The sequence below is a fragment of the Onychostoma macrolepis genome, chromosome 02, assembly GCF_012432095.1.
Source record: "Onychostoma macrolepis isolate SWU-2019 chromosome 02, ASM1243209v1, whole genome shotgun sequence".
In the NCBI taxonomy this organism is placed as follows: Eukaryota; Metazoa; Chordata; class Actinopteri; order Cypriniformes; family Cyprinidae; genus Onychostoma; species Onychostoma macrolepis.
In genome coordinates, this window is record NC_081156.1 from 16,973,100 (window position 1) to 16,990,321 (window position 17,222).

The 17,222-nt window shown below is 40.4% G+C and overlaps 1 protein-coding gene across 3 annotated transcripts in view; it reads left to right on the forward strand.

Annotated features, from left to right (window-relative positions):
• Positions 1-15,436, forward strand: part of ppp2r3a (protein phosphatase 2, regulatory subunit B'', alpha) — an 84,345-nt gene extending 68,909 nt beyond the window's left edge. For 2 of the 3 annotated variants that reach the window (XM_058798302.1, XM_058798312.1), the window contains 12 exons: positions 6,108-6,374; positions 6,893-6,996; positions 7,094-7,196; positions 7,931-8,005; positions 9,834-9,920; positions 10,009-10,165; positions 10,410-10,458; positions 10,545-10,634; positions 12,222-12,397; positions 12,752-12,870; positions 12,978-13,084; positions 13,205-15,436. In XM_058798302.1, the coding sequence (XP_058654285.1) occupies positions 6,108-6,374; positions 6,893-6,996; positions 7,094-7,196; positions 7,931-8,005; positions 9,834-9,920; positions 10,009-10,165; positions 10,410-10,458; positions 10,545-10,634; positions 12,222-12,397; positions 12,752-12,870; positions 12,978-13,084; positions 13,205-13,301 (1,431 nt within the window). In that variant the 3' untranslated portion in view covers positions 13,302-15,436. Of the gene's footprint in view, positions 1-4,014; positions 4,645-6,107; positions 6,375-6,892; positions 6,997-7,093; positions 7,197-7,930; positions 8,006-9,833; positions 9,921-10,008; positions 10,166-10,409; positions 10,459-10,544; positions 10,635-12,221; positions 12,398-12,751; positions 12,871-12,977; positions 13,085-13,204 lie in introns of those variants that run through there. The other variant, XM_058798320.1, reaches the window with a different exon arrangement.
• The last annotated feature ends 1,786 nt before the right edge of the window (positions 15,437-17,222 follow it).

Below are 17,222 nucleotides of genomic sequence, written 5' to 3' on the forward strand. Positions count from 1 at the left end.
TGGTGCGCACCGACAACACAGCGGTGGTCTCTTACATCAACCACCAGGGAGGTCTGTGTTCGCGCCCCCTTTACAGGCTGGCGCATCAGATCCTTGTGTGGTCCCAGGGCAAACTCCTCTCGCTGAGAGCAATTCACATTCCTGGGCATCTCAGTATGAGAGCAGGACATCCTTTCGAGGCAGGGGTCGAGGCCTGGGGAATGGATGCTTCACCCCGAGGTGGTGAAGCAGATATGGAGAGTTTTTGGCCAGGCTCAGGTGGACCTGTTGCGACTCGAAAGACATCGCACTGTCCCCTCTGGTTCTCTCTAACTCATCCAGCTCCACTGGGGCTGGATGCCTTGGTACAGACTTGGCCGAGGCTTAGTCTGTACACTTTTTCCCTGATCGCTCTGCTCCCAGGAGTTCTGGCGAGAGTGCGCCAGGATGGGGTCCGTCTGCTGCTAGTATCCCCATTCTGGCTGGCCAGAGTATGGTTCTCGGATCTGATTTCTCTACTCGACGGCTCTCCATGGAGATTCCCGTCAGAAGGGATCTCCTCTCACAGGCGGGGGGGCTCCATCTTTTACCCCCGCCTGGAGTTGTGGAAACTGTGGGTGTGGCCCCTGAGGGGGCACAACTCAGCCTCCGGTCTCTCAACCGAGGTCCGGTCCAGTCCAGAGCTCCCTCAACGAGGAAACTGTACGCCCTGAAGTGGAAACTGTTCACTCCATGGTGCGGAGACCGCCAGCTCAACCCAGTTAACTGCCCGGTTGGTACAGTGCTGGAGTTCCTGCAGGCCTAATTCTCCGCAGGGTTGACACACTCCACCCTAAACGTCTATGTGGCGGCCATTGTGGCCTACCACGCCCCTCCTGGTGGCCAGTCAGTGGGCAGACACCCCTTAGTTACACGTTTCCTCCGCGGTGCTCTGAGGCCTCTGGCCAGAGAAGCTTATGCTAAGTGGTGGATCAGGATGCTATTCCATAGCCTTGAGTCCTCTGATCTCCACTTTCCTTGGGGGTCAAGACTCACTCTTCCAGAAGTTGGCCTTTGGACTTTAGCCACCCCTGGCTCCTTTTCTCTCGCTTTAGTTGTGCTCTTCCACACTAGGCAGGGATTTGTAAGTCTGGCGGCGTGGGCGTCTCTGGGCCATACTTCCGGCTTCCTTGTTAGTGCTTGCTTCATTCCTAGATGCTGCCGCCGGTTACACCGCCCGTGCTTTTAAGCTTCCTGGTCGTTACGTCACCCACCGCTGATGTCTCACCCATCCATTGGACTGATTACACACATGGTTCAGAGCGTGGTCACACTGGAGGTGTTCCCCAAAGCATTTCGACGCAGCGTCTCGTTCCCTTCGGGGAACCATGGTTACATGTGTAACCTGAGACCTTTTTGTAATAATGGTGAGATTAGAAAATGGCTTGAATGTGATCTAAAATTGTCCACACAAAAGGATCTTCATGCAACGTGTTGGCACACGTGAACCGTCCACCAAGACTTGTCCTTGTCTGAACTTCACTTCAAAAAGATGGAGGACTAGAATTCCTAGCTACAGTACTGGCCATGGCGCAGCCATAGCCTGCATGAGCCATAATGGGAGTAGTTCTCCCTTGGGGACGCAGGTTCGAATTCGGCCTGTGTCATTTTCCATACTAGATCCCTAGTCTGCTAGAACACAGTATGAGTCAGAAGCATGCTAAGTATAATCTGGTTCTGAGGTTACTTGTTTCATGGAAGATAAGTTCATTAATGTTCTATTTACAGCAGGTTTGTTTTTCGGCCTTAGAATTGACCTACACAAGAATAAGTATTTCATTACATGCACTTGGAACTGTGCGTGCATCTCTTCTCTTCCTCCAAAGGCCTGCTTATGCACTAGATGAGGCTAATGGTGTTAGCAGCAGGCAGGCCTCTTTATGTCCCTCTGCCCTGCCCACAGAGGAATCTTGATGCGTTTGATATTCTCCTAACAGCTGCCGGAGACAGAACAGGGAATGCTGGGATTGCTATGTACAGCTGAAATGTCAGGAGGCCTCCTGTACAGCGGGTGTTATTTATAAGGCTTAAAGGAAAGGGGAGAAGATCTGCTGGGCGTTAGAGCTTAGTTACGCAAAGAGGTCAGCTCCATTACCACAGCTTTTTTTCTTCTTCTTCTTGAAAAGTTCATTGGTTTATTTGTGCAGATAAAATGTAAACATGGCGCTAATTAACGCAGCTGTCTGTCAATATAACCCACACACCACGATGTGTGAATTTCTGGAAAGATAGCCATTGGATAACTAATAAGCACAGACACTAGGTGTCACTATACCTTTTTAGTTCTCTGTTTACTAGTTCGCACAGGTATAATGGGTGAACAGCAGTTAAGGACTGTTTACACAAACATGGGGTTGATCCCAGAGAAAGGCAGTATGGGAAATGAGTAGTGTGAAGTTTTTTTTTTCTCATGGTTTTTATCCTTGAAACAGATGTACATTTATTTATTCATTTAAATATGAAATTATTTTTCCTGGATCAAAAGGGTGCTCTCGTACCAAAGGATCAACATCTAGGACGGACTTCCAGTATCACCTCTGCTTCTCAAGCCATGATGTAGTCCTGTTTTTGTTAAATCTACTGCTGAACAGGTCTGAGCTAATGGACCTGTTGCTATGATAACAACTCTGAGATAAGATTAAAAAAGTGAACAGTCCAGCATTAGGTCAAATGGTCAACTCTAGATAATGTAGAAATCAATGTATCTATGGCATTTGCTCTCAACAAGAGGGCCGGGGCCCACTAGAGGGCCTCAGCAAACTTCCAAAGGGGCCTAAAGTTGACTTTAAAGTAGGGATGCACCTGAATGAAAATTCTTGGCCGAAACCGAACAAAATTAAACACTGGGCCGAATACCGAAATTTATTTTTACTGTACAATTAAATGCAGCCTTGATGAGCAGAAGAGACTTCTTTTAAAACATTAGAAAATATTACAGATCCCAATTTCAGCACTGTGTGAATGTTATAAATGTATTAATAGAGATGTTGTGCATTAGAAAACATAACAGTCTGTAGTTTATTTACTAACTGTTTAAGGCCATTTTGCAGTTTCAGTCATCATAATGCTTTTAATGATTTTTGAATTTTTCTTGGACAGTTTTAAATGCTTCCACACTGCCGACATGTTTGCTGCATAATAAAGAGTGTGCACCTCTCACTATACATTGGTTGCTATTTGATCGCGTCACGTCATTGTTCGCTACAATTTATTCAGTCTTTTCGCTTGGCAAATTAAAAAAAAAAAATCATGGAACAACTGGAAAAATCATGGAGCCTTCGAATATTGCTGTGAACAGAGTTGGAGTCACAAAGGTTGAGAACAACTGATTTATAGGAACAATTATTGTGCTGATGTCATTTGGATATACAGCTCCTGCTAATTTACAAATAAAGAACAAATGGATAACTGATTTAGAGTGGTTTTGCCAAAGTGATTTTGTCAAAGTGTAGAGCAATATGCCATTTTTATATTTATCTCTGATCAGTTTACAGAGGTCAATAGATCAAAATGATCTAGTGTGCACTTTTACTTGTTGAGTTGTTGATGCAGTGACATGACTTATCAGGGCTATTATTCTCGTAGTAGAGCACCAGTCGGGCATTGCCTGACTCGAGTATGAAGTTCATTTGTCGGTTAGTTGTAAACTTTCTAGAGCAGAGAGGAAGCTCTGTGCACTCCAGACATTAATGTTATTATGCTGTGGGTGCAGTGCCCTGGAACATTTCTGACTCGTCCTATTACTCCACTCCCCAAGTGCACCCCATGAACCCTCGGGAGCCGAATATCGCAGGGGCCTGGCCCTCTAAGCTATCTTCCCTCTCTCTCTGCCTTCCTCTGCACGTAAACAAAGTTTTGATCGAGCAATTTGCTCTTCATCTGTGCACTGGCTAACTTTAGCCTTTCTGTTTGGGGAAGGGAGGGGGCTTCCATTCCCATAATACAACTTGCTCACCCATACAGACATTTGACACAGCTGATCCCCCTCCCCTCCGTATTGGTGCGTTCAGCCCCCTGCTCATCAGGACAGGACGGGCACAGAGAGAGAGAGAGAGGGGACTGGACCGGAGGCAGACCCCAGAGTGGCTCATGTTTCGTTGGGCTGGGAACCCGTTGGCTATGGACTTGAGTTGAGATTTTGTTTTGTAGTTTCGAAGAGCAATCAGGAGGCTGGCGGCCTGGCCTCTTTGGTACAATGCTCCTGGATTCCAGCCGTCACAGTAGCAGCCACGATTCTAGGAGTTGCTCTGTTCGCCAAGACACATCCACCTTGCATCCCTGGACAAAGCCTGGAGTTGAGAGTTTGAAGTGAGCAGACCACTGGGAGAAAGCGTGTACAGTGGCCAGAACGGAGTTGTCTGCAAGCTCTTAAACGGAAGCTGATCATCCTTGACGGAAGTCCCTTAGGACGTACTGTAGGAATAGCTTGTCCATTTTCTTTTTTAAGGGGCTTTTTCTCAGTTCTTACTTTTTGAATCCTTTGACATTGCCAATATGATGATCAAGGAGGCCTCGTTAAGGGAGGATCCCGACTTGCGGGGCGAACTGGCCTTTTTGGCTCGAGGCTGTGACTTTGTTCTTCCATCACGGTTCAAGAAAAGGCTCAAGTCTTTCCAGCAAGCCCAGGTCAGTAGCCAACCTCTGTAGTTCAGCAAAGAATGCTGTGTCTAACTCTCACATGCCAGACAAGACAAACTATTCACAGGCAGATACCAAAGTGTTTATTAATAGGACAGTGGAAGGGGGTGAGGCAGGGCAGGAATACAGTGTCCAAGTGTTGCGTACAGGAGCTTCAAAGAGGGGGGAGGAAGTGGAAAACGTCAAAACGTCCATGCAGGCCTGCCCCACTTGCAGTGGAGTTCTCCAAAATTCAGTCACACTTCAACAGTTCTCTTTCTGTTTGATTGACAGTAAGACTGTGCTGTTCAGAAATAAGCTGCCTTAGGTGTGCACTGTGACTCTAGGGTTTTGCCCAGAGACCAGAATAAGAACAGTATGTCAAGACTATGAATAGAATGTGTTAGACATTTCCACAGCTTGTTATTAGAAGTTTAACCTTGGTGCTGCAAGGTCCCGTCTGAAAAGAATGAAGTAAATGGCCATCAGCTGTCAGTGTCGGGCCTGTGAATTAGACTGTATGCATACAGCGTTTTGGAGTACCATGCGAAATGTCCCAATCATTTATCCAGTCCACAAAGAGCTGAGCACAAATCATTCCACTTCACCATTAGATCATTGAGAAATAAATATAGATGGAAACAAATCCGCTGAAATGAAGTATTTGGCTTGTTTTGGTGAGGGCAGTGAGGTTAGATGGAAAATATCTGTCTTATTTTTTCTGAGGAGTTCTTGTCATCACATCGGCAGGAAAGTTGATGAGGCCGGCTATGGTTTTACTGATAATCCGCCTCACTTCATCACTGTGAATATGTTATCAGAATGAGAGACAGCATCCTCGCACAGCGAGTGCCGGGAGAAAATTTCACACAAAGTTCTTCAAAAGATAGCTGAAGATTAAGCAGCCATCTTTAGCGTCATGGAAATCTTTAAAGACAGTATTTACTTTCATTTGATACTGCATATTGTTACATATACTTCAAATAATCTGAAGAGTTTGGAGATGATGCTGAAGTAAACACTTATGAGAAAGATGTGCACTAAATAGTAAAAAAAATATGTGCTGCTTTGATGTTTTCTCAATATTCTCAATACTGGTTGAAGTCATACCTGAAATTTTCTTACTAGTTCTTACTTCTACATCTTGTCATGCAAATATGAACAGCTTAAAATGCTAGGATGTGGTTAGCTTGGTTTGCATGGTAAGAACACGTCATGTGACATCTGGGTGGTCATTCATCATTTGTACGTACATCTCTATTAACACCATTTCTTATATGCACTGTTTGCTTCAAGCACATCTTCAGCTAACTTTGGTGTTAGCTTGTCTTTTGAGATTTGTTTCAGAATGTCACTCATATCGTCCTCTTCAGCTGAATGTCTTTGAGGACAATCAATATACAGCTTGGCCTAAAAAGTTGTCAAACCCATAGAGGTCCTTTCTATAATCGTCTCTTTCTATGTCTCAATAGATCCAGCCTGAGAAGAAACCTGGAACACCTCCTCCAGCTCTAGCACCTGCACCCCCCTCGCCAACCCCACGGCCGCCCAGCCCTCCGCCAGCCAAAGTAGTGGCCACTCCCCCACCCTCCTCCATAAACATTCCACGCTTCTACTTCCCCAAAGGCCTTCCAAACTGTGCAGCCAACTATGACGAGGCCATTGCCAAAATCGAGGCGGCCTTCACAGAGTTCGAGGAGGAAAAAGCTGACATTTATGAAATGGGGAAGATAGCAAAGGTGCATATGAATTGTGACTTGTTTTTCTTAAAATGAGATTCATAATCTCTGAACCATTCTTAGCAGTCTTGGATTGACAGTTCTGAACATATAAACTGACACTTGCTTTACAAAGTCCTTATCCGCAGATGTGCTTGCCAAATTGTATTGCCACAGCACCATGATGGATGCCATCTCATAACAACATCCTATTTTATCTTCTCACTGTTTGAATATTATATAAACAGTATCATAAAATGAAGAAATATCAACAGAATAACCCATCCTGATGTTTACACTATAAGAATCTGATATTTGGACTATTACAGAGCATCTTATCATTCAGAATGATTTATTTTGTTTCTTTTTAAGTAAAGCTGTTTTTACAGAATTTAAGTAAAATTGTAAAGTAATAAAAATGTGTTATACACTGCTTAGGTTTATTTTTGTGACTAAACATGATAGTGGATAGGGCTTCTTATGTCAGTGCCATTTTAAAATACAACAAAAACAGCACATTCATGCATTTCTTTTCACAGGCTTGCGGGTGTCCCCTCTATTGGAAAGCACCAATGTTTATTTGCGCTGGTGGAGAGAGGACAGGTTTTGTTTCTGTTCACTCATTCATTGCAACATGGAGAAAGTAAGTGTCAGCACACTTATCACTTTCCATTAAATAAAGCGCTTTATAGCTTTGTATGGCATCTGATTGAGACTTTGCCCTTATTCTTTTTTTACAGGTTATTACACAGCTGCTATGATGATGCATCCAAGTTTGTTTACTTGCTGGCCAAACCAGGCTGTAATTACCTGGAACAAGAAGATTTCATCCCTCTGTTACAGGTTAGAACATTGTAACAGTGCATTGAACTGTGAAAAGTAGAACTTTTAGTACTACTTATATTTCTGCATCACTGATTACTAAAGGTATATATAAATTCATGATAATGAATAAGTGAAGTCTTCTTGCAACTTCTTGCACATTTTACCTTTAACAAACAACACACACAACAATTAGCAATGTGCAAATTACAAATGTCTTAAAGAAAGTCATGGATGGGGGAAAAAGCATTTGAACTGGCACTTGATAATACTTGAGTGGAATCAGATTTAGTCAGATGTGTCATGTAATTCCTGTGCACTCTGTTTTTAGTGTATGTAACGTGTGTGTGTGCTGTGTATATTTATTATGTATATATAAATGCATTTACATGTATATATTTATATTATATATATAAATATATTTAATATACAAATATAAAATCTTTCTTTAATGTATACATGTAGAGACGTGTGTATTTATATATACATAATAAATATACACTGTACACACACATTATGTAAACAAAAACTTTTATTTTGGATGCATTTAATCGTTTGACAGCACTAATATATATATTACATTATATATTTTCAAACTGATTGTCCTGTGTTGGAACCCATGGATGTTGGAGTCTATATATACATAGTCTTTAACAATGTTAAATTAAATAAATTCTTTACGTAGCCAATCAGAAGGAGCTTTGTAGATTTAAACTGTAGGTCAGTAGTCATCTCACTCTTGTTTTTCTGATTAGGACATCGTGGACACTCATCCAGGGCTGACTTTTTTAAAAGATGCTCCAGAATTCCATTCCCGGTACATCACAACAGTAAGTAACTTTATTAAGAGCTCAATGACATAGGCAGGAGCTATTTCATGGAGATAAGATTACCGGAATGGTGGTTTTGTTGTCATTGGAACACGCTGCAAAATTCTTTGATCGTTTTTAAACATCGTTCCACAACTATTTTAGTGTCAGCTACTGTCAACAGGAACATGACTTTGCTTTGTCCTGGGTTAATCATCAGCCTGGCACCTGGAATCTCTATTTGTAGCATTACTTCGGTTTTGAGTTTGAAAGCTTGTTACTTTACTAAAGTGTTTACGGTAAATCAGATCCAGCTATCTGAGCTGAGCTGCTGGAGCGTTAGAACAGTGAGACATGGAGCCCAGTGCGTCTGTCTGTCTGTCTGTGGGACAGCTGCAACACGTGCTACGGAGGGGGTGGGAAGGGTAATGGCGTCAAAGTGGCCTGACATCACGGAAACACGGATGCCACCAACAGGCCACTGACCCTGGTCTTGCACAACCCCATATTTAGACACTTCCTTGCTCTGGTGCACTGGTTGACACACCCCGGTACCAATCTCTCCTAGGAGGACTGATCTACCAGGAAATGCATGTTAATCCACACTGATGTCACTCTTTCTGTTGGAGTCTGAAGCATGGGGCCTTTGTCACCACAGGGCTAGATATAACTCGGTATGCCTCAGTACAACCAATCACTAGACGACTGTACCTACAGGCAGATGGAACTTATGGATGGAATGATGAACTCTTAAAGGAACAGTTTAATACAGAAACGGAACACTTTTGTCATCATTTACTCACCCTCATGTCATTTCAAACCTGTATGACTTAAGATTTGGGATTTCAGAGCTGTGATGGAGGAAAAAATTCAATAAGTACTGTCTTAACTTTTGTTATTTTTCTCCCACAAAGCTTTCATATGGCTTCAGAGAACTTGGAATATAGTACACATGTCATGTGGGTGGCCTTTATGGTGCTTTTTTTGTCTTTTGGAGCTTGACGGCTTCAATCCTACAATTCACTTTCTGAATAGCATCTGTTTTTTTTGTTTTGTTTGTTTGTTTTTTGGTGTGTGTTCAACAAAAGAAAGTCAAGTCATACAGGTTTGAAACAACATGAGTAAATTATGACAAAATTGTTATTTTCGTGTGAAGTATCCCAGTACATCTAGAATGCAAAAGTTGTTTAAGCGTTAAAAAGAGCTTATTTTTCTCGGCTACAGGAGGAGTACAGTTTGCCTGTCATCTCCTTCAGTGTGATTTTTTTTGTGGCAGAAGTAGCAACAAACTGTGTCATTGGCGTCCTCTTTTTTCCATTTTATGATGGGTGTAGCGACAAGCGTTCAGGTGCATAACTGCCACCTACTATATTGGCTCTGGGTTATTGTATATGTGGAATTAACATGATTTCAGTATTGATTTATTTTTATCACAGTTATCCTCAATACTGGTATACTGTGACACACCTAATTTGCATTCACTCTGCAAAATGTCTCTTATTCTCAAATGTGGCTTCATTAAAATCCAAATGATCACATCTCATTGGCTGTTAGGGTTTGACATGCCATTATGTAGAGAGATTATTGTTTTTGGAACTAGTTTTATTAGTCAGGCTTTATGTATTTGGATGCCATGTTAGTATGATGTAGAATGTGAAGAGAAATTGTCACAGCTTCAAAGGCTTTTTTGGATCATGTCCAAAGTATTCAGTTCTTTTTATTATCTATTGTTCAGAGATGGAGTGTTTTCAAACAGAATTAAATTACTTTGCATGTCAGTGTTTTGGAGCTTAAACAAGCACTTTAGTCTAGGTCTAGCACTTTTTAACATTCTCTCTCTACCCTCCAGGTGATTCAAAGAATATTTTACACAGTTAATCGCTCTTGGACAGGCAAAATCAACATGACAGAGCTCAGGAGAAGCAACTTCCTCCAGGTGAACACCGTTAAATGCTACCATTCAAATTGGTTTCTAAAACTTGAAGGAACTGTTTCATCAAAAGCCACTCTCTTTGTTTCACCAGACTCTCGCCTTGCTGGAAGAAGAGGATGACATCAATCAAATCACAGATTATTTCTCTTATGAGCACTTCTATGTCATTTACTGTAAGTTCTGGGAGCTGGATACTGACCATGACCTCTTCATCGACCCCAAGGATCTGGCCAGGTACAATGACCATGGTAAGTACAAAGTGAACCTGTTTTTTCTCAGAATGAGTCTCATTTGTTAGCTTTTATTGCTTTTTAAAGTATAGTTCACCCAAAAAAGTTCTGTCAGCATTTACTCATTTCTGGGTAAACAATGCCTTACATGAACTCATGCTGCTGCAGTACTTTAGATGAGTCTCATTCAGTTTTCCATCAGACTTATAGTACTAAGAAATGGCTTTTGATGTGTATCTGCTTTGTGTTCTCCTTTGGAAAGCCTCATCAAGCAGAATCATTGAGAGGCTGTTCTCAGGATCTGTCACAAGGTAGGAGCTGCTCAAGAGAACTAAAGTGGTATCTGAGATTTGGGGTGGCATACATGTGACTTATGATACAAGTTTCTTTCTTCTAGGGGAAACTCAGTGCAGAGAGAAGGAAGAATGAGCTATGCTGAGTTTGTTTGGTTCCTCATTTCAGAGGAGGACAAAAAGAATCCCACAAGGTAATGAAAGGGATCAATCAAAGATGTTAGAGACACTACAGTTACTGCTAATTGAAATTAATCTGAAAATATAAATATTAGATTAAACTTAAACATAAAAATGAAAACTTGAAATATTAACTTGGCAACTAACTGAAATAAGTACTAAAATTACTAGTGCTGTCAATCGTTTAAAAAAATTAATCGCGTTAATCACAGTCGTGGACTGTGATTAATCATGATTAATCACAAATTTAAAATACTAGGATTTACCTGTAAATGTGTTGAAAAAGAAATGCATGACAAACTAGTTTAAGGAAACAGAACCTTTCACACTTCCGCCAGGTATGAGACATAATCCTTATTATTCTTTTATCATTATTCTTTTGTTTTTATTCAGCCATTATCAGCCTTTATACTGGCAATAAAACGTTTACCAAGCCACATCGCTTCAATCCCAGTATACATTTACCCAACTATTATCAAAAGTATTTCTAAATAAATACAACAAAACATTTCTTGCGACCTTACATGAAGTATTATGACAAAATGCATTATGAAGAAGAATTGGACCTGTTCTGCAGCTGCATTAGAGCTAATATTAGCATCATGCTTCATAAGACAATTTATGAGATTAATAGTACACTTTCACTCAGAACTCACTTCAAACCACCATCAAGTGTTTGTAATAACTTCCTTTTGCTATCACATGTGGAATTTGGTCGTTTACTGTTGTTAAAATATGCTATTTATAGCCCTTTATATTGCTGCACAAATTAGCATTTCAGATGTACACATTCAACTAAAAAAATCACATACAGACCATATCCTATCGTAATCATGTGTTTATTATCTTATATAATTTCTTATATTTATTTCTGCTGTTTAAAAGCCTTAACATGTGTGCTCTGCTGAAACTCACGTTGTTTTGTGATGTTACAACCGCCTCTCTCTTCTTAAGTTGCCAGGGATACATTCCAAATATAATACACATTAGTAAAAGGATCTATTTTAATTATTATTTGTCTATATACACTTTGGGCGGTCGCGGTACATTATAAAAGTAGCCCAAAAAACCGCAACCCACAGCTCTGTAATTTTTCCCGCGACTGTATTTTTAAAATAGCCCACTTGTGCCGTTACCCTGGCAACACTGGTGCTGTACCCTCATCACACCTTCCGCGCTGCGATGACGGGAAGAAGTTGGGGTCAAACCTTATCAAGCGATTAATTTGCGTTAAAAAAATATTAACGCGTTAATATAACAAAATATAACATAAAATTATTTAAACTAAAATGAAAAAGAAAACTGAAAATAACAGTTGAGAACATTTGTTTTTAAAAAGTGTTATGATTGATTGATTAATTAATTTATATATTAAAAAAACACAGATAGGGATCATTTTATCCGAAGTTGGCACAAAAGGTATTACACTTACACCTTATTTTAAATCTACTTATATATTTGCATTTTATGACAAAAAATCAAAACCAAGTTGCACCTTTATAAGGAAGGTTTGTGCTACTCTTTGGACTGATTTAATCATGGTTTTAGCTCTATATCTTCACTTATTTGCTATACATGACATTATCACTCTCTCTGTTCAGTATAGAGTACTGGTTCCGCTGTATGGATATGGATGGAGATGGCGTTCTGTCTATGTTTGAACTGGAGTTTTTCTATGAAGAGCAGTGTGAACGCATGGAGGGGATGGGCATTGAACCACTGCCTTTCCAGGATCTCCTGTGCCAGATGCTGGACTTAGTTAAACCAGAATGCCCAGGTAAAGAACCCATTCTGATACTCTCCATCATATCACCCATATGAACTTCAATCAAAACAGGAAGAACATGAAGAACACAAGCTCTAATCCCATGTTCTGTTCTGATCCAATTCTATTTTCCTTCTCCCTCAGTTTCCTGTAGAGGTTCAGTTAAAAGCCCATAAATTACAATAAAAATTCTACCGTCAATTAGCTATAAGCAGCTTTAAACAAAAGTTTCTGCCAAGTGTGAAAATGTCTATGTAAGATAAGACTGATAAATTACCTGGAATTCCCATGAATTTGCTTTGATTAAAAGTGCCTGTCCAGTGATTAAATGTATGTGTAATGTAAACAAAGGACATCTCTTGGCAGGTAAAATTACTCTTCGAGATCTGAAGCGCTGCAGGATGGCACATATATTCTATGACACATTCTTCAATCTGGAGAAGTACCTGGACCATGAGCAGAGAGATCCCTTTGCAGTGCAGAAGGTCAGAGTTTGATGGCTTACATCTGTGTTCAAATCCCCTGCGCTGAATATTATCTCTGTTAGTACGTTAGTTAGTGCTTTCTGTAACTGTACATGCGTGTGTATCAGGATTTGGATAGTGATGGTCCAGAGCCCTCCGACTGGGACAAGTATGCTGCCGAAGAGTATGAGATTCTTGTGGCAGAGGAGACGGCCAATGAACAGCTACGAGAGGGGTGAGTCAATGCACTCTGTAATGGAATGAATTCGCTATCGAGTTCATTACATAGCATAGAGATGAGATACAATCTATATATGGAGTATAAAGCGTAACTGTTGCACGCTTGCTTTTGCAGATCTTTTGACGATGATTACGAGTCCGACGAGCTCACGGTCTCCTCAGACATTGGAAATAAAATGGATAAGCTGGTCATATCTGATTTATCGGCATAAGTCGGGCGTTTTTGTCTACACACCATGACCTTGAACGGATAACCACCATGCCATATTTTCCCTCACGCATTAAAAAGGGAAAACATTTTTCTACATTTCATTAAGGACATTTGTGTGTGTGTGCATGTGTGCAATAGAACTAATTCTAAAACCAAAAGGCTTCAGACACCCACAAAAAGGCTTTATGTGCAATATGTCTTAACATGTAAATGTAAACTCATTGTTTTTCACTCTCTTACCGATAGTCACATCCACTCCCCTCAAACTAAACTGCCGGCTGGTTCCATCCACCCTTCACAAAGACTTTGATGTGAAACAAAAGGACTTTTTAGTATCGTTAGAAAGAGTTTAGAATGTGCTTTAATGTGAGTGAAACTATATGTAATGCTGCCATATATTTTTAAAGGGCGGGGAGGGAAAACTAGAGAGACTTTATACTTGTGTGGCACGTAACTCACCGAAACTAGTTCTCTCAGACATTTAATCATGAGATCACACATGTCCGATGCTATGCGGTGTTGCACATTATGTTTAAGGGACGTGGCAACGGTGCAAACCTGTTGCTCCCAGTGGTCACTGATGGTATTGCATGTTGTTGCTTAAAGAAAAGACAAAGTTGTGACTTTTACAGTGTTTGAACTTAAGACAGCAAACCTCCATGAACATATTTCCAGACGAACTGACCAGGACAATCTTAGACTTGAAAGTGCTTTTTGGAAATGTCCTTTCTCAGCTATATAATGTGTTGAAATGGTCATATCGTTTTCAAGAAATGTAAACATGAAATATATATAAATTCATCATGATGTTCATCTTCGGTGTACAGAGACATTTGTCCTATAGCATTTTGTGTATGTATTTAATTCACCTGTAATCGTGTAGAGAGAGCTGTAAAGCACTATTTATTTGGCTTGGGCATTGTTAACTCACCGTTTAAGATTATACAGAACACCACAGTCCTTCTGACCCCTGGTTGACCACTCAATCAAAATTCAGTGCTCATGTTCTCTCTTCTACTGTTGACTCATGCAATGTACAACGAATTGGAGTTGCAAAAATAACCATCTCAAACTGTTCTGCCATTGGTCAGTCAACTGATCCCACCCCAAACACCACAGAGCAACGGTGTTTACAGGGAAACCAATGTACGCTTGCATATAGTTCTCTGCCATTAAACTGGGAATTGGAGAAAGTGTTTAACTATCCAAAATGACACAATTCAGCTTTAACAAGTGACTGTCTCTCTGTGTGCTTGAAGGCCAAACCTCCCTCCACTCCATCACACTCTTTAGTTTATGTAATTAGTGTAATATATTTATATATGTGAAGTGGTTTTGTTTGTTTTTGTTTGGCCAGCCATTTTCATGGTTTACCAGTAGCTTTTTCTTGTACTGTAGTCTAGCTCTTTTTCGACCTAGGACATTTATTTTATATAGCCACTGTAAATGTCTTTGTATTTTATTTTTCCCATGTGATTGACTCTGCCACTGAGTGGTAGGGGATGTTTAAATTATGATATATCTCTAACTGCCAGTGTTATATAATGTGCATTAAGCTGAGTGGGCAGGGGCTTTATGAAGGAATTCAATATGAATTCATTGACAGGTGACAATCAACTGGACATGTTTCTGCGATTAATGACATGCAAGTAGCACTTCTTAGAAAAAAAAGAACAGAGCAATACAACTGCTGTAGTGTGTTACACTTTTATCAGGACTATTAGATATTGAGATAAAAACACAAAGCTGAAACTAAACTTGACTAATGCTACAATCCTGGTTCGTTTTTATCACTAGCACATTGACGCTATGCAAATCTGATCTTCTGGACAGCTATTGGCAGCTACAGAAGCTGTAAACAACAAAACTTGTTAGTGTGCAAATTATTTTTTTTTTTTCTTTTTATCTTTTTTTTTTTGTGTGTTTTATATCTTTCCATGTGTTCTTTTTTTCTTTTCTTTTTGACTTGATATGTCTTGCTTGCAGATGGTGAAAGATGGGACTTAAGTGGCGTGATCTCTTAAGTGCTCTGATGACATGGCTCTGGTGTTCGCATGAATTTTCCCTTTTTTCTTTTGGAAAATTATGAAAACAAATAAAAATGTCAATTCATGCATGTCTACAGGCTGTTCATTGGTAAATGATAAGGAACAATAATATTAATAGGGGTAGTATGGAGGTGCATGTGCAAAAAAAAAAATCATATGATGCACAAGAGGCCCAGCACAGAGATGGCACACCAGAAAGTCGCTCTGACACACACATACACATATATATATATTGCATAGCTGCTCCGTTACATCTCCACTGAAATAATTTTGATTAAATGATCGATAAAATAAAAAAATTATAATAAAATATTTAGTGCTGTCAAACGATTAGTCGCATCCAAAATAAAAGTTTTTGTTTGCATAATATATGTGTACATATATATGTGTATATAAATACATACACACAGTATATATTTTGGACATATTTACATTTATTTATGTGTCTATATTTATATTCATATTTTTTTTAAATAAATAAATTTAATATACAAGCATATTTTTTCTGAATAATATACATGCGTGTGCATTTATATATATATATATATACACATATTAAATAAACACAGTACACATACATAGTGGGTATGGAAAGTATTCAGACCCCCTTAAATTTTTCACTCTTTGTTATATTGCAGCCATTTGCTAAAATCATTTAAGTTCATTTTTTTCCCTCATTAATGTACACACAGCACCCCATATTGACAGAAAAACACAGAATTGTTGACATTTTCGCAGATTTATTAAAAAAGAAAAACTGAAATATCACATGGTCCTAAGTATTCAGACCCTTTGCTCAGTATTTAGTAGAAGCACCCTTTTGATCTAATACAGCCATGAGTCTTTTTGGGAAAGATGCAACAAGTTTTTCACACCTGGTTTGAGGATCCTCTGCCATTCCTCCTTGCAGATCCTCTCCAGTTCTGTCAGGTTGGATGGTAAACGTTGGTGGACAGCCATTTTTAGGTCTCTCCAGAGATGCTCAATTGGGTTTAAGTCAGGGCTCTGGCTGGGCCATTCAAGAACAGTCACGGAGTTGTTTTGAAGCCACTCCTTCGTTATTTTAGCTGTGTGCTTAGGGTCATTGTCTTGTTGGAAGGTAAACCTTCGGCCCAGTCTGAGGTCCTGAGCACTCTGGAGAAGGTTTTCGTCCAGGATATCCCTGTACTTGGCCGCATTCATCTTTCCCTCGATTGAAACCAGTCGTCCTGTCCCTGCAGCTGAAAAACACCCCCACAGCATGATGCTGCCACCACCATGCTTCACTGTTGGGACTGTATTGGACAGGTGATGAGCAGTGCCTGGTTTTCTCCACACATACCGCTTAGAATTAAGGCCAAAAAGTTCTATCTTGGTCTCATCAGACCAGAGAATCTTATTTCTCACCATCTTGGAGTCCTCCATGTGGGCTTTCATGTGTCTTGCACTGAGGAGAGGCTTCCGTCGGGCCACTCTGCCATAAAGCCCCGACTGGTGGAGGGCTGCAGTGATGGTTGACTTTCTACAACTTTTTCCCATCTCCCGACTGCATCTCTGGAGCTCAGCCATCAGCCATGATCTTTGGGTTCTTCTTTACCTCTCTCACCAAGGCTCTTCTTCCCCGATAGCTCAGTTTGGCCGGACGGCCAGCTCTAGGAAGGGTTCTGGTCGTCCCAAACGTCTTCCATTTAAGGATTATGGAGGCCACGTGCTCTTAGGAACCTTGAGTGCAGCAGAATTTTTTTTGTAACCTTGGCCAGATCTGTGCCTTGCCACAATTCTGTCTCTGAGCTCTTCAGGCAGTTGCTTTGACCTCATGATTCTCATTTGCTCTGACATGCACTGTGAGCTGTAAGGTCTTATATAGACAGGTGTGTGGCTTTCCTAATCTAGAC